Source organism: Carcharodon carcharias, chromosome 15 (assembly GCF_017639515.1).
Source record: "Carcharodon carcharias isolate sCarCar2 chromosome 15, sCarCar2.pri, whole genome shotgun sequence".
Taxonomy (NCBI): domain Eukaryota; kingdom Metazoa; phylum Chordata; class Chondrichthyes; order Lamniformes; family Lamnidae; genus Carcharodon; species Carcharodon carcharias.
The window spans coordinates 105,920,616-105,943,668 of record NC_054481.1 but is presented as its reverse complement, the minus strand read 5'-3'; the positions used below and the strand labels follow the sequence as shown (position 1 = coordinate 105,943,668).

The 23,053-nt window shown below is 47.2% G+C and overlaps 1 protein-coding gene across 2 annotated transcripts in view; it reads left to right on the top strand.

The window, feature by feature from the left end:
* Nucleotides 1-22,553, top strand: part of arhgef19 (Rho guanine nucleotide exchange factor (GEF) 19) — a 90,203-nt gene extending 67,650 nt beyond the window's left edge. For both annotated transcript variants that reach the window (XM_041205832.1, XM_041205831.1), the window contains 11 exons: nucleotides 180-427; nucleotides 1,306-1,466; nucleotides 3,512-3,664; nucleotides 4,489-4,618; nucleotides 5,298-5,372; nucleotides 6,278-6,367; nucleotides 7,299-7,462; nucleotides 11,612-11,770; nucleotides 14,454-14,536; nucleotides 18,695-18,799; nucleotides 19,802-22,553. In XM_041205832.1, coding sequence (XP_041061766.1) covers nucleotides 180-427; nucleotides 1,306-1,466; nucleotides 3,512-3,664; nucleotides 4,489-4,618; nucleotides 5,298-5,372; nucleotides 6,278-6,367; nucleotides 7,299-7,462; nucleotides 11,612-11,770; nucleotides 14,454-14,536; nucleotides 18,695-18,799; nucleotides 19,802-19,959 — 1,526 coding nt within the window. In that variant the 3' untranslated portion in view covers nucleotides 19,960-22,553. The remainder of the gene's footprint in view (nucleotides 1-179; nucleotides 428-1,305; nucleotides 1,467-3,511; nucleotides 3,665-4,488; nucleotides 4,619-5,297; nucleotides 5,373-6,277; nucleotides 6,368-7,298; nucleotides 7,463-11,611; nucleotides 11,771-14,453; nucleotides 14,537-18,694; nucleotides 18,800-19,801) is intronic.
* Nucleotides 22,554-23,053: the final 500 nt, after the last annotated feature.

The window sequence follows — 23,053 nt, the reverse complement described above, 5'->3', positions numbered from 1 at the left end:
ATATTGGGCTGGCAGGGCAGGCCCTAGGGAGTTGCACAGATGAGTCAGTTGTCCCTGCACCTTTTATTGGCACAACTTTGCCTGAATAGCCTCAGGTTTCTGGTGTTGGCGGATTCACCCAACATAATGTCCAATGCACAGCCTGAGTATTAATTCCTCTCCTGGTTATGTTTTCACAGCGATCCTGTATCAGGAGTACAGCAACGTGGCAAGTGACCGTGAAATCCAAAGACAGAAACGGGCAGACACGGTCATTGAGGAAGATGATGCAATCCTGGTCAGCAAGTACAGGTCGTTACCACAGAACTCGGCCTGGTCCCAGCGGTCAGTCCGAGGGAATGCATTTGCCCTTTGGCAGGACATTCCCGATGTGCGGAGAAGCGGGTTACTGGACCGAATGTGCAACGAGCAACGGAAGCTGCAGGAGGTGAGCGAACCCTTCGTATTAAACACCGCCCAGGCCACGCGCAGCAACCACAGCAACGGTGCGCATCTCCTCTGCGGTAACAAGGCTGATCACATGGGCCCAGATAAAAACCCAAACATTCAGGAAAGCTCACATCCATTTGTTGTTTTACATTGTCCATTTCATGTCTCTTAACTATTTATTGTCTCTCTCTTCCTTGTGTGTGTCGCTCCCTGATTGTGCAACAGCCTTGCCTGAGGCACATGAGCAGGATTCTGTGAGCTGTCTAGGCCCAGTCGTGAGTCACCAGTCTGCAATCTTTTCCACAAAGTGCTTGGCCTCGCCTTGGGGCTTTCCAGGTTGCATAGCCGGACTTAAGAATTATTTGTACGGCTGTTGTGGTCTCGAAGCAGTGACCTATTGCTACATGAACCACTGCGAGACTAGTGGAGAGTCTAATTTCCAGTGCAGTGGAGAAAGGGCATATCTTCAGTGACACCCACCACCCCAATAATAGCCTCTATTACTGTTTAAGATATCGGATTCATCCACTAGATTCCCTCATCAGGGATTGATTTTGGGAGCATTAGAAGCATTGTGAGCATTTTAATTGTTACCACTATATATAGCCCTATTGATATTGCTCCCCAGTCCCCAGACTGGGCCTTCCCATGTTCAGACTATGTTATTCCGTTGATCTTCATCTTACCGACACTGCCCCCAGTCAATTCAAGGTAATGGATGTTCTCCACCCTTTTTACTGTCCAATTCCCTTGTGTGTTTTCTTTGGGACTTTTCTGCCTTTGCCCTGAGTACTCGTGAACCTTAGATTGAATCCAATCTGCCATGTGCAGTCTCTGCTGAAGCTCCACCTCAGCTGCAATGTCTGTGTCCATTAGGCCAAGTTTGAGCTGGTCACTTCGGAAGGATCCTACCTTCGGAGTCTCACCATCACCATCGAACATTTCCAGAACTCCAGGGAGCTCCAGGAATGTCTCAACACTCAGGAAAAGCAGTGGCTGTTCTCCAAACTGCCCGAGGTCAAAGAAGTCAGCGAAAAGTGAGTCTCGCAGCAATCAGAGAAAAGAACTGGAACAAGTTGACAAGGCTCCATAGACAATGGGATTTGGGTGTCAAGATTAGGAACAGCCAGTTCCCCTAACAGTAAAATTGTTAAAATCTTTTCTGTGTGTGAAATTGAGCCATAGAGAACAGTAGGAGGCACCACAACTGACCTGGGAGGCCGGGGGGGTGGGGGTGGGGGGGGTGGGGGGTGTTGTTTCCATTGCCAAGCACTACTGAGTGACCCTGGTGAATAATAAGTGTGTGTGTGTGCCAATGGGCATTGGGTGGGGACAGGATTAGGATTGGCCTGTGATGCTCCTCATGGCCAGAAAGCTTGCTGATGCGCAATGTCTAGTTTTCGGAATTGAATGCCTTGGGTTGGTGGCGCAATGGATGCTGCACCCAGATCCCTGCAGCAGGGCCCAAGGCAATGCCTGTGACACTCATACCCGGGTACAAAGGAGATCCCTTCAGGAGAGCAGAGGGGTGGGGGGAATCATTAAAGGTGAAAATTCCTGTCTGAAGTTCTCCACCTGCCCCTTCTCTTCACAGATTGGGTTGAGGTCAGGTGATGCTAGCTTTAAAGATCTGGTGCGTTAATTGTGATCTGACTAAAGAACGATCTTCTAGGGAACACAGCACCTTTCCTGCAACTTTAGAAATTGCAACTGGGATTGTGCTGAAATTACCACCCCCTCTCTGCCTCTACCTTCTCCCAGGTAGATGGGTGTTTGGTCAGTAACCCAGCTTTGACTATAGTTCCCTACAGTTACTTAAACACAACTGTACAGTATCAGTGAAGCCTGATTCAGGGCCAATGGGCATGATTAAAATATCGCAGCCAGCAATGATCCACTTAAACCGGCCTGTAATGCTTCCCTCCCTCTTTACAGCTTGAGGCTGATGTGCTGAATTGCCTGTAGAATAGAATTATGCTTTAGGCAAATTATACCGACCGGACATTGTGATGAGAGCTCTCCACAGCATTTTAAATAAGTATTCACAACTAACACTTTATGTGATGGGTCTTGGTCGGTGTATTTATTGTTTCTGCTTGATGAGGTGCTTTGTGGTGGGCAGTCGGTTGTGTTTGTGCCCCTGATGTGGGGGAGTGGGTAGTGAGGGGGTACACAGGTACCCCCGACTTTCCCAATACAGAACTGAGGCAGATGGATGGCACTGCACCCCCTGGGTGAAGTGCCAAACACAGGGACGCTGTTTTCTGCAATCTCAGTGTGGGGCATCCCGTGGTTCAGGATGGCTGTGCTGAGGGAGAGCCAAGGCTTTCAGAGTCTATACTCGCCTTACCCGTTGTCAAATTCCTGTCTGTCCACACTGCAGACTGCAGACCAACCTCGATATTGGTGAGACCAAGCAAAACAAAGAGGCGGAGCCTCCTTATCTCCCGGGTAATTGAGTTGTGGAATAAGTTACTAAGGAAGAACGTTAATGTGAGCAGTTTAAATAGAGCCCAGAGCCAATAATACCTGTTTCAGGTGAAAGACAGGATTGAGGGTAAGACCCAGGAGGTGGGAAAGTGGGATTGGGAGATATGACTTGAAGGTTGATAGATGGTGGTCAAAAATCTGAGAATCGAGTGAGAAGGATGGATGTTGAGAGCTTGTTTTTTATTCTTTCCCGGGATGTGGGTGTCACTGGCTAGGCCAGCATTTATTGCCCATCCCTAATTACCTTTGAGGAGGTGCTGGTGAACTGCCTTCTTGAATCTCTGAAGTCCACAGCGCTGTTAGGGAGGGAATGTGGGTGTTCTGAGGGGGCAGTGTGGGAGGGGGAGAAATTGGATGGTATTAGAGCACACAATGAGAAGAGGTGGGGCGGGGGGTGGGGTGGGGGAGGGGGGGTGTTGACCATTCTTTTTAGGCCAAGTGAACAGGTTTCTATAAATTTATGTTCCGTTTACTGCTTGGTTTCTGCTTTCTTTGTAGTTATAGTTGTGACCATTTTGCCAAATGTTATCCATTATATTTTTCACTGCTACTTAGGGCCTTAGCTCAGTGTTTTCTATTCTATTGTTGTCAGGTTCCTGCAGGAGCTGGAGGAGAGGCTGGAGAAGGACATCTTAAACTTTGACGTGTGTGACATTGTGCTGGCTCACTGCCCCGCATTCAGGAGAGTCTACCTGCCTTACGTGACCAACCAGGCTTACCAGGAAAAGACCTACCAGCGGCTGCTGTGCGTGTGAACATTTCTCTAGCCAGGTTAAAGCAGTGAGAGAGCAGCCCAGTCTTCACTTTTGCAACACCTACTTGTACAAAGTAATGGGAGGTTGAGATGGCTCAGTGAATAAGTGCACCACCTGTTGTGATCCTGATTGGAGAGGCCAGGAGGAGCCACATTCGATCTCATACCTGTGCTGTTAGTTTGGTGGCCCAGGTTAAAAGGGGGGAAATCGCCAGGCATTCCTGGTCCTGATCACTGGCCAGTCAGTCCCTCTGGAAAGTGGAGGTGTGTTTTGGAGTGTTTTTTTTTTTAAAAAGAAAGATTTTCATTTATATAGCACTTTTCATGACCACCAGGCATCTCAAGGTGCTTTATCGTCAATGAAGTACTTCTTGAAGTGTAGTCACCGTTGTAACATAGGAAAGGTGGCAGCCAATTTGCACACAGCAAGCTCCCACAAGCAGCAATGTGATAACGACCAGATATTTTTTTTTTTGTGATATTGATTGAGTGATAGACATTGGACCAGGACACCAGGGAGGACTCTCCTCCTCTTCAAAGTAATGCTGTGGGATCTTTTACATCCACCTGAGAAGGTAGATGGGGTCCTCAGTTTATCATTCCATCCAAAAGCCAACACCTTTGACAATGTAGCACTCCCTCAGTACTCCACTGGAGTTTCAGCTTTAATTTTTGTGCTCAAGCCCTGGGGTGGGACTTGAACCTAGAACCATGTGACTCAGAGATGAGCGTGCTGCCCCCTGAGCCACAGTTAACACACAATGGCTGCATAAACCCATTTAGTGACTGAGTTATTCTTTGGATCACCTTTGCAGACTTGAGAATCCCAGGTTTTCCAGTATCCTGGCCAAGATGGAGGAGGATCAGGTTTGCCAACGGCTGCCGCTCACCTCATTTCTAATCCTGCCATTCCAGAGGATAATGCGACTGAAGATGTTGGTGGAGGTAAAACCCACATATTTTAAATCTGCAAAACATAAAACAGGAAATCCACAAATCACAAATCATAAATTATAGAATCTTACAACACAGAGGGAGATCAGTCGGCCCATCGTAATTATGTTGACTCTTTGAAAGAGTTATCCAAGTAGTCTGTTATAAGATGGTTTGGTGTCTGATTAAGAGGTCTAGAAGCTAGTATGATTGAACATAAACCATTTATTAGCAACCCATAACTATATCCACCTCCAAGGTACTGCCCTGCACGGATACTGTCTCCATGCTGGCTCCTTGCAGACCCTTCTGCACACAGAGTACCATCAATGTGACTCTCTATGACACGCTATGGGCTGCAGTCCCACATTAACCCTTACCCTGCCGAATGCCCTCTTACTACCTGTCTGCTCTTTCCTAATAACCCTGCAAATCTTTCCTTTTCAAGTATGTATCTAATTCCCTATTGAAAGTTAATATTGAATCTGCTTCCACTGCTCTTTCAAGCGGCGCATTCCAAATTGCAGCAACTCATTGCATAAAATAATTGCACCTCATTTCCCCTCAAAACCCCTCATAATTTTGAATGCCTCTATTAAATCTCCCCTCACACTCTGTGTTCTAAGGCAAACAAACCTAACTCTTCTATAGTCTCTTGAGTTAACTGAAGGATGAACCCTCTGTATTACAGAATATACTGAAACGGACTGAACAGGGCTCCCAGGAGGAAGAGACAGCCACAAAGGCCTTTGACAAACTCAAGAAGGTGAAAGGCTGTGAATTTCAACCTAAAGGGGGCACAGGATGGGAGGTAGAAGGTTGGAGAATGCAGGTGGAGCTTGGGTGAAGTTCAGGACAGGCTTGCTACAACTGTACAGGGCATTGGTGTGCCAGCACCTGGAGTACTGTGTACCAGTGTGGGTCACTTACTCAAGGAGGATATAATTGCATTGGAAGCTGTTCAAAGAAGATTCACTCAACTTCTTCGTGGGATAAAGGTGTCAGCTTATGAGGGAAGGTTGAATCGATTGGGCCTATATTCATTGGAGTTCAGAAGAATGAGAGGTGATCTTATTGAAACATATAAGATTCTGAGGGGGCTTGACAGGGTAGATGCTGAGACGATGTTTCCCCTTGTGGGGGATTCTAGAACTAGGGGCCACAGTTTCAAAAAAGGGATCTTCCATTTAAGATGGAGATGAGAAGGAATTTCTTCTCTCACAGGGTCTTTGGAATTCTCTTGTGCAGAGAGCAGTTGAGGCTGGGTCATTGAATATATTCAAGGCCGAGTTAGACAGAATTTTGGTTGTCAACTAAGTTAAGGGTTGTAGGGGACAGACAGAAAAGTGGAGTTGAGGTCACAATCAAATCAGCCATGATCTTACTGAATGGCGGAGCAGGCTCGAGGGGCTGAATGGCCTACTCCTGCTCCTAATTCTTGTGGTCCTATGGGTTTCAGCGGGATTTGGGGGTAGGCACAGAGTTTTGTTGGATGAGTGGCGGGGTGGGGTTTGGGCTGGCTGGTGGTTTCAGGTGGGGCTTGGGAGCTGAGGCAGTTTTTGGGGTTCTGCCATGGATTGGTTGAGGAAGAATTCACTAGTTTTCTTTTTAAATCTGGGAGCTCGAAGCATAATCAGAGATCAAGCCAACCCAATTCTCTTTCTCCATCAGCTCACACAGGAGTGTAATTCCAGTGTCCAGTCAATGAAGAGAACGGAGGAACTAATTCACCTGAACAACAAAATCCACTTTGAAAGTAAGGTAAGCTACCAGCGTACAAAGTATGGCGAGTTCCACCCCAAACGGTTCCTCATTTTAGCTGCACTGCTGTGAGAAGAGGTCCACGCAGGGGGGGAAAGGGAGGGATGAGGCTAAAGGCAGCTCCCATTCCATGGTGGTGTCAGTGGGGAGACTGCAAAGCTTTGTTAATGGGAACACCAGGGGCTGGATTTGAGGGAAGCCACAAGACAAGAGCTTTCAAGCACGCACCCATATGAGTGCCAGCAGCTGGAGACAAGCTGAGGCAGGTCTTGTTGACTGACTGTCAGCATTAAGCACACCCAGCTCTGTTGCTGTGCTGACTTAATACAGGGTAAAGCCTCACTACAACAGCGCACCTCAACCTCAGGAGGCGGCCCCTCTACTGCACTATCCTCCTCCTAATTCCCAACACCAGCCGACCTTTCAGTGCCTCAGGCTACAAGTGACAACACAGGAGGGCTGTATCTGAGATTTGAACCCAGGTCTTCCTGTGTATTGACTCATTGAAAATCCCTAAGTGAGAATCATACCCTCTAGACCAACAAGCTGCCCAGCCGTCCTTCCTGAGTGAGTTGCCAGTCTAGTGGCCAGTTAAGGGGAGGTTTTAGTTGTTGTGGGATATGTGTCTACATGGGTTGAAACTGTCCAGCTGATTATACACTTAGTGCAAGTAATCAGAGGAGAATGAGCCGAATCTGATTCAGACTCAGTTCCCAAAGTGAAAGGAAAACATCCCGCCCACTACACGATTCCCGGATAATTCCTCATTTTCAGAAAACTCGCTTGTATTCTGGGAAGGAGGGTGCAGTATGGTTTCACTTCTACCTTGTGGGTGAGTCAGGGTCATGAGCCTGAGTTATGGCAGGAAATGAGTTAGGATCATGTTTGGATCCAGTCACGGATCTCTGAACTTGGTGGCCTGTCTCCCCAGATTTTCCCGCTGATCTCTCAGTCCCGCTGGCTGGTGAAGCATGGTGAGCTGACCGAAGTGGATTCGCAGGTCAACATTACGGCAGGGTCAAAGTTCAAGCTTTCCACCAGGCCGATTTACTTGCATCTCTTCAATGATTGCCTCCTGCTTTCCCGAAAGAAGGAGTAAGTGTGTCCATTACCATATTTGATAATAAGCGCTGCTGCCACTTCTGTTGCGATTTCTATTTTTTTTTCTCTTTCCCACTGCTTTTTAAAGCTCTTTCCTTTTGTTCTTGTTCATTGATGGAACCGGCTCATTTCAACCTGGCTGGAAGCAGTCTCTGCTTTACGCCACTAGATGGCGGCACCTGGTCATATTTAAAAACTCAAACTAGAGATTATTTTACAGAGTGGAAATCGCCAAGTTCATGTCGCCAAGGCAACCGGCGACATGATGAAAACCTTTTTCAGGCAGTGAGTGCTGCCTGAGAGTGTGGTGGGGGCAGGCTCAATCGGGGCTTTCAAAAGGGAATTGGATCATCATCTGAAATGGAAAAATTTGCAGGGTTACAGGGAAAGTCAAGGGAGTGGCATGTGGTGAATGGCATTGCAGAGAGCCAGCACAAACATGACAGGCTGAATGGCCTCCTGTGCCATAACCATTCTATGATTCTATTCTATCGACCAATGTAAATCTGAATATCCCATCCAGCTTCCCCAACCCCCCCTGAAGCCGCTGATTCCTGCTGCAGTCCAGCCCCACAGCACAGTACCCCCAACAAGATCACAATTTTCACCCTGGATGTATGTTGCGAGTATCTGCAGGAAAATTAGCCAAGCCTGACCTTGACCTTCTGCAACATGCATGAACGTGCACCCCTAGTGTCCACACATACAGTCTCCAAACGCACACACCCAGTCTCTACAGATACACACGTGAACACCCAGTGTCCACACACATGTGCACACCCAGTGTCCACAGACGCACGCACACACACACATGTGGGCGCGTGCACCCTCAGACTCCACATGCACACCACCAGTCTCCATGCATGCACACGCCCAGTGTACACATGCGCAGACCCACCCAGCGTCCATACACACACACGCTCAAGACCAGTGCCACACACACACACACACACACACACGCCCACCCAGTGTCCACACACACACAACACACCCAGTGTCCACACGCACACACATACACACCCAGTGCCCACGTGCGCACACATACACACCCAGGGTCCACACACACACACAACACACCCAGTGCCCACACACACACATACACACCCAGTGTCCACACGCACACACATACACACCCAGTGTCCACGTGCGCACACATACACACCCAGTGTCCACACACACATATACACCCAGTGTCCACACGCACACACATACACACCCAGTGTCCACACGCACACACATACACACCCAGTGTCCACACGCACACACACACCCACCCAGTGCCCACACGCACACATGCACACCCAGTGCCCACGTGCACACACATACACACCCTGTGTCCACACGCACGCACACACACACCCTGTGTCCACACGCACACACATACACACCCTGTGTCCACACGCACACACATACACACCCTGTGTCCACACGCACACACATACACACTCAGTGTCCACGTGTGCACACCCACCCAGTGCCCACATGCACACACACCCAGTGCCCACACGCACACCCACCCAGTGCCCACACGCACACCCACCCAGTGCCCACACGCACACCCACCCAGTGCCCACACGCACACCCACCCAGTGCCCACACGCACACACACCCAGTGCCCACAAACACACATACACACCCAGTGCCCACGTGCGCACACCCATCCAGTGCCCACATGTGCACACCCACCCAGTGCCCACACGCACACACACCCAATGCCCACACGCACACACACCCAGTGCCCACAAACACACATACACACCCAGTGTCCACATGTGCACACCCACCCAGTGCCCACACGCACACACACCCAGTGCCCACACGCACACACACCCAGTGTCCACACGCACACACAAACACACCCAGTGTCCACCCGCACACACATACAAACCCAGTGTCCACGCGTGCACACCCACCCAGGGTCCACACGTGCGCACCCACCTAGCGTCCACCCGCACACACATACACACCCAGTGTCCACGCGCGCACACCCACCCAGGGTCCACACGTGCGCATCCACCTAGCGTCCACATGCGCACACCCACCCAGTGTCCACACGCACACACCCAGTGTCCACATACACGCACCCCCAGCCTCTGCACACACCCCCAATCTCCGCACGCACACACACATCCAGTCTCTGCACAGATACACGTACACACCCAGTGTCGACAAACCTACACAATGCCATTTATACACCCAGCGTCTACACACACAGCCAGTGTCCACATGCATATCCAGTATTCCATGTACACACACACACACACACACACACACACACACACACACTCACACACACACAGTGTTCATATATCCACACCTAGACTTCATAGTCACTGATGATGAAAGGAACCTTGCTTAAGCCTTTTCCCCTCCTAACTCAGGAGCTCTGACACCAATTGTATTGTTTCACATACTGCCCATGCTGACACAGCCTGGGACTCCACTGATTGATGACACTCAATAAGATGCCAGTGTATCAAGCCAACTGGGATTTCTAAAGATATTGTCAAAAATTACATTCCATAAGGAAGCAGATCATGAGGGTCAGCTACATCCCTCCCCCACCACCTTTTGTTTTATGCCCTATAGCACGTTCTGCAGAATATCAATACTCCCTCCCACCCTCCCCCCCCCCCCCCCCCCCCCCCCCCCCCCCCCCCCCCAAGGAACTCACAGGGACTTATCTGAATCACATGCCCTGTTGCACACTCATCTGGGACAGGGATATGCCCTGGCAGAGAGAACCAGAGGGAATTAAAGTTGCAAAACAGGGGCAGCCAAAGCAGATTTTAAAACAAGATCTTTGAGAGATGGATGGAAACCAAGTCTTTAAGAAATACACAGACCCATCACAGTCACAAACTGAACATCAGCAACTGAAGTTATAAGCAAAGGTTAAAGCAGATTGTGTATATTTACTTTGGGAAAGAGGAGACCGTAAGGTCACTTAATTGAAACTTTCTAGAATAAGGACTGAAGGGAATTGACAAAGTTAGTCCGGGAGTATTGTTTACAGTAATGCAGGGTTCAAATCCCAGGGATCCAAGGGGCCAGGGGAGGGATAGGAAGGAAGTTCAAATGGAACTTTTTCATCAAAAATGAGTAGAAAATGCCATCAAATGTGGCCAGTATAAATGTAGTTAGTTATGTTAATTGTATTGTTAAAATTAAGGATAAACAGGTGGGGGGTATTGATTGATTAAGTATCTTGAGCACATATAAAGAGGGACTGCTCCTAGCAACAACATTTTAATTTAATAAGTTTCCTTTGACACTTCTGGTCTTAGTTGCAATAACACGAAAATGCTCCCTTAAAGGGGTTGTTCATTTGTTTATTTGTTAACTTGTACTTCAAAGAGGAATAAAGAGGGATTGCTGGGACACTGGTGAAAGCAGATAGGAAGGACAGACATGTGCAATGCTGCATTCTGTAAATAAAGTGTCAAGAAAAGCATTTGTGCCTAGTTTCATACTTCACTTTCTGTCTTGGGATCCAATTTATCCACCAAGAGTTAACTGGGTGCACGTCTGAACAAAGTTAAGTCCCCATCTGCCCTCTCACTTAGACGCAAAAGGTCCCATTATTTCAAAGGAGAACAGGAACAGTTGTCTTTGGGATCCTGGACAGTCTTTATCCCTTACTTGACATTGCTAAAATAGATTATATAGCCGTCATCGCCCTGATGAGGGCAAATTTGCTATTGCATTTCCTACAGCTGTGACTACACTTCAAAAGTGATTAACTGGCTGTACCGTGTTTTGGTTTATCTTAAGGTCAAGAAAGGCACAATTTAAATGCAAACCTTTTTAACTGAATTAGCGGAAAATTGCAATTCCTGATCCAGGCACCGTCCTGAATTCCAACCTCTCAACCAAAGGCAAAGTGACCAGGAGGATAATCGGCCCTTCTTACCTATGCCATCTTTTTGGTAGAGCAACGCCAAACTAATCTTGCTGCTCTGCTTTCTCCCCAAAGATTTGTATTTTCCTCAAAAAAATGCAAAAGTATTCAACTATTCTGTGGTCCAACATCCTCTAAGGGGTAAGAGGGATGTATTTGTTTTCCATGATCTTGGCAGATTAAAGTAATGTGAACAGGGCTGTTTACAAGGTGCCTGCTGACTGAAACTCTGTCTCTCTCAGTACAGGGAAATTCGCTGTGTTCGTCCACGCCAAGACCCATCAGCTAAGAGCAAAGGACCTGAATATGAAGGTGCACGGGATCCCAGGGCATGTCTTCCACTTGCAGCTGCTCGAGAAGCATCGTGTGAAGCAGCAGATCCTGCTGCGGGCCCGCACCGAGTAAGTGACCTGGCACTGGTGTGACAGAGCAGTAATTGGGCACTGCCATTACTGTGCCATTTTAATGGGCAGCATCACTGCAGCACAGAGCAACTTCTGGCGATAGTGTGGGTCCTGGGAGCACAGACTCCTAATAAAGCAGGTCTTATAATCTATTCCTTCATTGGACAGATCATTTCTTCATTCAGGGTAAACTAACTGACATGAACCAACAAAGACCCAATTGTAGAAACAGTTGGTTGTTAGTACAGAACTTGAATCTCGCTGAAAAAGAGAGACAAGTTGCCAAAGCTTTTCATCTTGCACTCATCATGACAAATGCAAGAAAGCCAAAGTTCAAACGATCACAACAATTTATACCATTGGAGAAAAGGGTGCTGATTGGTTGGCAAGTCGACACTGATTAGCTGAGGGGTTGCCATGGAGAAAGCAATAAAGAACAACGGCACTCAAGCTGCCGGGTAATTCAAAAAAAGGTGCAAGGCTTGAACATGTTCCTTTTGTTTGCAGAGAACAGGCCCCTGCATGTAAATGTAGGTCGCTTCTAGCAAGTGTAAATGAGCCACGTTATGATTGGGCAGCACTTACTGAACAATCCAGAGTCTGCTAGTAGCTACACTAACAATCAATTTAAGATAATCAGTCAAGCTCATAATATGACTCATTTACACTTGCTAGAGGCATCTTATGTAGGGACCCATTTTCTGAAATGAGAAGAATATGTTTAAGCCTTATGCTTTTTGAATGACCCAGGAGCTTGTGATCAGTAATCAATCAGTGATCATTTATTCTAGAATCTGGGACCCAGAGCTGTGAGTGAGTGATTTTTCTTTATTATCAAATGCCCTTAGCTAATTGAAAAACTACAGTCATGTCCTGTGTAAGTGTTTCTGTTCCAAGTCTCACCTCCCCTGAATTCACAGCACATTTCTCACAATTATCCTTGAAGACCACTTCACTCTAAGTGACAAGGCTGAGGCTCTCACTAGGTTCTTACCTGGGTGAGAGGGGCAGCGAACAAAAGAGAAACTGATTTTCAGGATCTTCTCCAAAGACTGAGTCAACTTGGGGAAGAGCCACACAGGATAATCATCAACAAGTATTGATGGGACAGTTGCTAAGTAATAGACAGTCAGTGGCAAAAGCTCAGCTGAAGACTCCTAGGTACAGATATTGGAGGCCAGTCACCTGGAGACACAAGTTCAAGGCTGGGATACAGTTGGATACAGGTGCCAGTTGCCCTCCAGTGAGTCAGACAATTTACAATTCAGCAATCGTGAGCATACTGTGAGTCTCAGCAAGCTACGGAGTCTTAAACCCAATTCCCATCCTGTTCTTACTCGATTTTCACGCCCAGTTTTCGGTCATTGTCACTGGACAGAGATTGAGAGCTTGGGTGGATGTTTCCCCTGCACTGAGGAGCCACAGCTGCTCTGCTGGCTGACATCAACTAACTTAGTACTGAAGAGGAGTAGCACCAGAGGACTGGCAGGGCTCCATTGAGTCACAATCACTCCAGGCAGTGCACATACCCAGTGAACCAGCAGGTGTCACCAAACTCCAAAAATCTATGAAGGGAAAAGGCAAATTAACATTTGGGCTGGAATTCTGTCTGAACTAAATGTGTGTGGGGAAACAACAGAAATCACACGGACTGAACAACCTATAAGCTGCTCAATCGTAAACTGTTACGAGGCCATAAGAAAGCCTCTTACCAAGGCAAGGGAATAGTAGTAAAAGAACGCGAATAGTTAAGAGGGTGAAAAGCAATGGGTGAGACTCCCCCTCAAAGAAATAGGTGAGGAAATAGGGTTACGCAAAGAGAAGAAAATTTACAGATGCTGAATTACAGATGCTGTTGGCTTGAAATGGAAACAGAAGGTGTTCAGAGGAAGTTTAACATATCTGTCAGTCTCACAAGGGGATAAACAAACAGCATCATCAGTCCAACCCCCTTCCTCCCACACTGAACCTGACAGGTCAATCCAACTTAACCTCTTCTTGGAAACTGCATCACTCGCATATCTTGTGAACGCTATGAAGGGTTTAGCTTAGCTTCGAAGTTCCAAAGTCAACAGTCAGGCCAGAGGGCTGCAGAAAGCCCAGGAGAACATGAGCTTAGTGTGTGGAAACAGCCGAGTAGAGTGTAGGCGGCCAGAGTGGGAATGGAAGAATTCAAGTGGCAGGGTTCGGGAAGGTGAGAACGTATGCACTGAGTAACAAGGCCTCCCTCCTGATTGAGAAGGAGATGGCGTGGTGAGCAGTGTTTGGTGGACATGCATGCAATTGTTGTTTCAGGAGCGGAGTTTGGGACTTTGGACCATTGAGTGGGAAGACTGGGATGCTGTGGCTGAGGTGCCTGGGGAAGAGCAGCTGGAAGAGGGTGTGGTGAACACAAACCATAGGAAATACAGCGGTTCAGTGAGTGTCTATAGAAAGACACCCAATGTACAGTTCATGTACAGAGCCCTTGTACCCAACCTTGCTCATATACACAGCCCATGTACCCAATCCTACTTGTATACCAAGCCCCTGTACCCAATTCTGCTCATACACACAGCCTATGTACTGAATCTTGCTATGTACAGAGCCCCTGTACTCAATCCTGCACATATACAGAGTGCATGTACTCAATCCTGTTTATGTACAGAACCCATTGTATTTTTCTCATCTCTTTCCTCAGGAGTGAGAAACAGCGGTGGATAACAGCCATGCTCCTTGCAGACAAAGAGATCGACACAGATTATATAGAGCCGGAGAAGGATGGTGAGATTCTCACACAATGCTCACTTTCTGAGTTTAGGCCAATGGTGGGATGCCATGCTGGCTCTCCATGCTTATCGGGATATCCCTAGAACACTGCCAATGCTTAATGAAAGGAATATTGTGGGTGGTACTATGATAATTTCTCCATAGGTGAGACTGCCTCTATGTAGCTGACATTCTCTGCTGGTAGCTCAACTAACAACTTGCATTTATATAGCATCTTTAATAGAATAAAATGTATTGCTGAAAAAAGAGATGTTTTTAAGCTTTTTGCCCTGCACTCATCGGGACACTCGCAAGAATACCAGTGTCAGGGCAAAACAATCATTTATACCACATGTGAGGAGAGTGCTGATTAGTTGGCAATTGGATGGAGAACGCATCAGTGATTCTTACAGTTCCACACGCTATAAGATTGCTCTTATCGGCAACCTTGTAAATGGGGCCCGAGCCATTTGCTCACCATGCAAGCTTGATGCTGAAATAGGGCGCAGCAAAAGCATCCTGCAGGATAATGGCTACCCTGATCAGATCATTTCACGCTGTCTATCACGCAAACTCATGAACGGGCCTAAGGCCGTTACTTTCAGCCCTGAAGATTGCCCAGTCTACCTCCGATTACCCTGGAAGGGCACGGTATCTCAAAAATTTGAACAACAGGTGAAACTAGCTGTTTCACGCTGCAGTAGCAACATGAGTAGTATTTGTCATGAACAGGATGCTGCTGTCAAACCACAAGGATGTTCTGCCTATCATACAAATGAATAACGTGGTATATGAATTTCAGTGCCAGTGTGACACTAGGTATATAGGCCATACATCCCAAGGACTGGCAGATCATATCACACAGTATGTCCCAGCCAATGTTTGCAACGGGCAAGATACAGACCGTACCAACTAGCCTATCCTTGCAAAACTCAAAACACAGTCTCCAACATTAGATGTGATTCCGCGATTAGACAACATTTGCTAAATAGTCCTCAGCGTGCTAAAATTACGCTAACAACCAATTTAAGATTGTCAGTTGGGCTCACAGTGTGGCACATTTCTGTGTACTGGAAGCTACATATATTAATACACAGGGCCCTGTCCTTTGCAGACAGAAAGAACATGTACACACATTGCGCCTGTTTCAGCTAAACAACTAAGTGACAGCCATTTGCTGACTCATTCCTCAGAGCAATGCCTTGACCAATCAGGGTCAAGCTGCCTGGTTTAAATTTCAAACAATGCTTGGCAGTTAACTGTCAGTCACCATCACTGATGCATTCTCCATGGCAATGCCACTTTCCAAACAATCAGCACTCTCTTCACATGCAGTATAAATTGTTGGTTTCCCTTTATACTGGTATTCTTGCTAGTGTCCTGATGAGTGCAAGATGAAAAGCCTAGACATGTCTCTCTTTTTCAACAACACACAAGTTCTACAATAAAATGTCCTGATGTGCTGCTCAAGGATGTTTGGTCTTAAACTAGGTGGTTTAATTAATCCCTGAAGCTTCCCCATTGTGTTGGTCAGTCTGTGGACAGACTCAGTCTGTAGAACCACACAAGAGATAAACAACAACATTTATAAACCACCTTGAATGCAGGAGAATAGCTCAAGGTGCTTCAGATGTGTGAGGAAAACTGACATTGAACCTGGAGACTGGTCACCGAGTTGGGCTTTAGGGAGAACTTGAAGGAAGATGGAGGGGTTTAAGAAGAGATTTCCAGTCAGTGAGACCAGGGCAGTTAGACACAGCTGCCCATGGTGGGCAAAAGGAGAGGGTAATATACAAGAGCATTGAGTGTAAGGGGAGGGCAAGGCCTTGCAGAGAACTAAACAGGAATACAAGAATTTGAAATTGGAGGCAAGAGGGCTGTGAGTCAATAAAGGCCTGGTGCAGCCGTGAGCAGTAATGTTTTGGATAAGTTGGGAGTTTATAAAGAGTGAAGAAGGCAAGATGCTGGGGTATCCGACTGAGGAGAAATTAGCAAATGTGAAGCTTTCATCAGCAGATGGGCTAAGGTACAGGCAGAGGCAGGAGATGTCATGAAGATAGAAGCAGTCTGAAGTGGATATGGGCTGAAGGTTGCACATACTGACTGCGGGGAGTGACTGCACATCTGTCTGAGGTACTGGACGATATTCCAGTAATTAGCTTGTAGAGAAATTGTGGAAAGCGGATGAAACCAAGATAACATCAGTACTTACAGACATTGAGAACTGATTCATTAAACATGAACTGAGCCCGTGACACATTCTTTTCTGCACCCAACTTTCATGCTTGTCACACTGTCTGTAATACATCAGCAAATGGTGCGTCATTCATTTTTTTCCCTCCTGGAACTGTTTTCTCCCCTCTTCTCAATCTTGCTCAGTGGACAGTTCCACTCTCCAGCAACTCACCCAAGTAGCCATTTGTTTGTGAGCCTAACTGGTTTGCTTTGTATCTTCACAACCACCTTTTCCCTTTGGGGAATAGTGGGGGAGTGTTGGAAGGATTAGCAGGCTGATTATCATGTTGAACCATGTCGTGAGTGATCCTTGTATGATCAACAAGTTCTGGAGTGGACGAACCCAGAGCTTCTGGCTCTGAGACATCTAATGAACCACAAGACCTCATGTAGCCTACATTATGAGTATAGGTAAGATATACAAGCACGTGGGATATTGGAGCTGAGCCTCTCTCAACATCCATATATACACAGTGAGCTGAGCTTTTCCAGCATTGATGAAGTCCTGCTGCGGGGGCCAAAAGTGGGAACCGACTCTGCCCCAGTGGGCAGTGGGACTCCGAGATGGCATTTTACCAGCGGCTGCCAATTAACAGGCCACCACTGAGATCACCATCCAATTGATGACAGGTATCTGCCCCCGCCATGAGCTGCCAGTCCAGTCAGGTACTGTAGCCACAGGGGTGGCCATTGGCACTGGGGGAGGGCCCTCATGGGCCATGGAGCTGTCATTAAGGAGGGCTCACCACTCACCTGGGGATCCACTTGGGTGCCGCTTGGGTTCACCTCACAGTCACCCCATGTGGCGGCAACAGCCCATTCCGGTGCTGGTCAAATGCAGGAAGTGCCCTCAATTGGGTAGTTAAATGACTCTGTTGGCCACCCAGTGGAGTTCACGCTGCTGGTAAAAAGTCGGTGCTGGCAGGTAGATATCAGGCTCCCCTCCCGAAGCTGTCCCTAGCCCCATCGCCTTAGGGCTGGTAAAATTCAGCCCAATGTGGCAGCCTTTTCTCAATTGGTTTCACTCTTGTCTCAGAGTCTGAACCTTATGGCTTCAATTCTCACTCCAGAGACTTGAACACAAAATTCAGGCTGAGATTCCCAGTGCAGTACGGAGGGAATGCTACACTGTCGGGCTGCACTGTTGAAGGTGCTTTTTTTCAATTGAGACAATGAACTGAAGCCTCGTCTATTCTTTCAGTTGAACATGACAAGTCCTAGGGCACTAGTGCTGGGGAGTTCTCCACAGTGCCCTGAACAATATTTATCTGTCAACTAACATCACTAGAACATCTGGTCATTTTCTAATTACTGCTTTTGGGATCTTGCTGTCCACAACTTGGCTGCCATCTCTCCTACATTACAAGTGGCTGCACATTAGAAGTACTCCAATATCTGTAAAGCACTTTGGGGCATCCTGAGGTCATGAAAAGTGCTATATAAATGCAATTTGTTTCCTTCATTCCATCGTGGAATAGGACTGGTGGCCATGGCTGATTCTCTCCCTCACTAACCCAGGTACCCTGGGCCCTAATGCAGTATTTCAGCTGCTACTCTGGCTGAGTTCAGCCAACTCGGTACAAACTAGGGAATGGGAATTGTCCGTACAGTTCCGCTTCAACAAATGCCTAATGCTTTTGGGTTAAAAATCTGATTACGAGTTATGTATTAATCTGATCCATGCCAGATGGTGAAGTTAAAACTATGACGTAGCTGCTTTCTTTGCTGGAGAGAGTTTATTGACCTAGTTCACAATCAACACTACTCCAAACCACCCCCCCCCCCCAACCAGTGCCCCAGCTATCCCCATTTATAGGTGTACAAATATCCATCACTTGTTTAACAATGTAACTGCCATTAAATCTTAACACTGTAATTAATAAGAATTGACACCATGAGCCATCTGACCAGCAGCTTACATTTTACTTTCCAATGCAGACATTCCACAGGTTCAGTGTGTCAAGACATACAAACCCCAGGAAGCTGATGAGCTGGCACTGGAAAAAGCTGATGTCCTCGAAGTGAAGACAAGAACTAAAGACGGTGAGAGAAACATTGCTCGAGAGCTCAGAGTGCAGCATCAGAGGGTGCCTGGGGAATGCAGAAAACATGAGCATCAGAACATTAGGAGGTCATTCAGCCCCTTGGGCCTGCTTCTCCAGCCAGTTAGATCATGGCTGAACTGTACTTCCATCATCTCATCTTTGCTCCAAATCCTTTGATACCCTCATCTACCAAAAATCTACTTCAGTCTTGAATCCTCCAATTGACCCCCAGCACACGCAACCTTTTTGGTGGCAAAGTTCCACCAATTTCTGTTACTCTTTGCGTGAGAAAATTCTTCCAGGTTTTGCTCCCCATGGCTGAGCTATAACTTCTACATCCCCTTGTTCTGGACTCTCCCAGCAGAGGAAATAATCTCTCTGTAACTACCTTATCCAACCCTTTAAACATTTTAAATACCTCGATTAGATCATCCCTCAATTCCCTATGCACCAGGGGATGCAATCCAAGTTTATGCCGATAATTTAATGCTCTAAACTGTATCAGTTTTAATAAAGAGCTCCGGGGAGGAGAAGAACATAAGGAATAGGAGCAGGAGTAGACCATATGGCACATCAAGCCTGCTCCACCATTCAACGTGATTGTTGCTGATCTTTGGCTTCAACTTCACTTTCCCACCTGCCCCCCATATCCCATCATCCCTGAGAGACTACAAATCCGTCTATCCCAACCTTAAATATATTCAACAATGGCGCATCCACAACCATCTGGGGTTGAGAATTCCAAAGATTCACAACCCATCGAGTGAAGGGATTTCTCCTTGTCTCGGTCCTAAATGATCGGCCCCTTGTCCTGAGACCGTGCCCCCCACACCCCAACCCTGTCCCTCAAGGAGGAAGAGGAACTGAAAGGCGTAAAAGTTCCCAAGGTTTCTCGAAGTCCGTGTGAGATGCTCGCTAAGAGCAGGCCGTGTGTTACATTTGGCTGACCAGCCGCCGTTCCCTCCTTCTCATCGACGCTGCTTTCCGAATCTCTTTCCAGGCTGGATCGAGGGGATCCGACTGTCGGATGGAGAGCGAGGATGGTTTCCCAACAGTCACGTGGAGGAGATAACAAACCGAAATGCCAGGCTACGAAATTTATGGGAAAAGAACCGGATTAAGCATGCGACCCGGAAACTCCATGAAGAATGTCAGTAACAGGAGGCCGGGCTGCATTGGAGATAACGTGTGGAGCGTGGACATTGAGCACATCCCAGATTTTATGGGGAGACAAAAGAAGCTTGAGGCTCTGAGTTTGGAGTCCCTGGGTGACAAGCATTGACTATGTTCCCCAGGGAGCAAGCTTAATTTCTGGCGCCTGCAGGGATGCTATGGCATGTCACAGGTTCGATTCCCCTTACACCCCAGCTTACAAGGAGACACCAAGTTGTTGTGCATAGGTTTCTACAGTGGGAGTCCAGTGGGCTGGGGAGAATAGGCTACAGAGTCCATGTGCTAGTGGCTGCTGCAATAAATCTGAGTGGCAAAGGGCCAATGCTCTTTGTATCTGATTCATGAGGCTGCTTGTTGCTTGGGGCTGGGGTGTGCAGTGAGGGGTGGGTGGATGGCATTAAGTAACAGAGATCAAAGTGGGGGGGGGTGGGGGGTGGAAACTTATTTCAGACGCAGTTAAGCCCTCATTTTCACCCATGCCCTGCCCAGGCAGGACTGTCCCAGCTTCGCTCTGTTTCCGATTTATTGGCAACAATTGAAAATTAAGCTTAAAACGATTGCCCTCAGAGCCGAAGGGGCGATGTGTCTATGTGTCCGGCTTGTGATGCACTACCCCCCCCCAACCCAATGACTGGCGGGTCTTTTCTTTTTGGCACTCAGGGACGTGTGGGTGGGGAAAACTGCACAAAGCTGTTGGGGTTCTCGACATTCTGCTGGGTAAAAAGGAAGAGTCATTCACAGCCTGATAGCTTTCACTGCCGCTCAGTTTTGGTGGCACAAGGACTTTCAGTGCACCCCCTTAACACCTGCTAAATAACAAACCTTCAAACAGCCAATGGTTTAGCCTGGCAGAGACTGAGTTAGCAGTTCGGAGTCATGGGGGCCAAATGCTCATAAGTCACACCGATCGAATCGCCGTGATAGGTCAGACTTGGTGCAAACATCCATGTGTTTCTATGTGCGTGCAGACTCTGCCTCCCTGACACAGCAGTCTAACTCTCTGACACATTGAGCCCATTAAAAAGCAGCTGCTGTTTCAGTCACCAATTCCCTCCATAGATTAAGCTGGTCCCTTCAGGTTCCTTCCGCCCCCCACCACTCCCAACTGTCAGACCTGGAGGGAAAAAGGCTCTTTAAAGGTTGGAATTACCAATCAGTTACCATTGCCTCGTACCACAAAAGAACCTTCCAGAATTCTGACACAGCCTCAGCCTGGGACTGACCTAAACTGTGAGGCACAAAAGGCAGTGCACAAGGAGAGGGCTCAAAAGTTTGATTCATCCTTGAGTATTATTGACGTGTCTGCCTGAACCTCCAGATTTTGTTGTGGACAATTCTCTCCACGCCTCATCTGCCCAGACACCAGCTACCCTCTGGTACCTTACCATGTCACCATAGCCGAGGGTACAGCTGGAGGTACCAGCATTGCAACATCAGCAAATTAAGATGGTTCTACAAATGAGTGCCTGCTCACTATAATGTTACAACTGTCCCTGAACCACTCACTGCATCATTACAACAGCTGTAATCACTACTGGCCTGTATACCCATATACTGAGTGTCCATCATGATTGGGTGATGCCTGCAATTGGCATGAACTGCATACACCCATTGCTAGTATCTGTGGTTGCACTGTCATTCCTGCTAAAGTGCTAAGTTATTGTTCTGAAATTCCCAGATTTGGAAGCTGTTCATTTTATAAATATTTGCATCATTTTGATATGGAATCATTCCTGCTCTTTGTATATTTCACTAGGAGAACGTAAGTTTACATTAACTGGTGATAGGAGGTAAGGAATCACCTTTAGGAGCCAGGTTTGAATGAGCCCTGGCGGGAAGGGAGGTGGTGTTTGTTCGATGGTGGCATTCAGTGTTTATATATTTCTCAGAAGAAGAGGCCACGAGCCACAACGCAGTCTGCCTGGTGCAGATTGAGGAGCTGTACTGAGGTGGGAAGTGCTCAGAGAGCAATTCCTCTCCACTTGACTATGGGCCACCCAAGAAGCCTCTGAGGCCATCACTTGGTGCCAAATCAAAAGTGTTGGATGGCAATGTAACATTTTTATCTTCAATGTCACTACAACCTGTATCTAAACACAATGTGTTGCTGGTGAAATATGGCACGTGTTGGCTGAAATTCATTGCATTATTGTAAAGGTTTCTCAGTGATAGTTGATTCATTATATATATACACACATATATTTATATATATATATATACACAGAGATATATATATATATGTAAATATATAATTTCACCACTGCCATCTTATACTGACACTCCCACTAAGGGGGCACTTGTAAAGGCACTTTGTACATATCTAGGAGCTAGCTAAAGAGCTATGCATACTTGAGGTATGTTGCGCGTGTGCGCAGCATCATTAGAGGATTCCTGAATGCAAAAGATTTGATGCTTGGATCAAGTTTATGGTTATTGGCAATTGATTTATACATTGGAATAACACAACAATTTCTGGAAAATGTCTGCTGTTTCATGATTATACACCATCAAAATACTCTGTTGGAATGTTTCTGCTCTGGTGTAATAATTAAAATTATCCATGATTGCTGTCATGGGATAAGTTCTGATGAGCTCAGTCATTTATTTTACTAGTTTTCTTTCTTCCCTGCCCCTCCTCCCAATGGGTTACAGATGTACAAAAATCTGCCACCCTCCAGTGCATTGCTTGCACAAGTGAACGTAGGTTGAGTGGCGGCAGGCTAGATGATCACGGCACCCAACGCAAGGAAGACCAATACTTCCCTTACCCAACTTCCACACAAGCTTTCCAGGAGGTTTCTCCACACAGCATTGGTCTTTCCTTGCTGATTTTTAGCCCCAGTCTCAGCTTGGCTTTATAGGCACCGATGCCAGACGCAGCATCCAGCTGAGTGAGATCAGCCACAACTCAGGCATGCACAGGAGGAGAATCAATCCTGGCGTCTTGTGGTCATACAGCTCAGTACCACAGCAGGCATCAAATCTCCCCAATCTCGCTGGGCACACACCAATCTTATCATGGTTCCTGCTTCACTTTCCCTACACTGTTGTTTCAGGCTGGGGAAATCAGTTTGGAAAT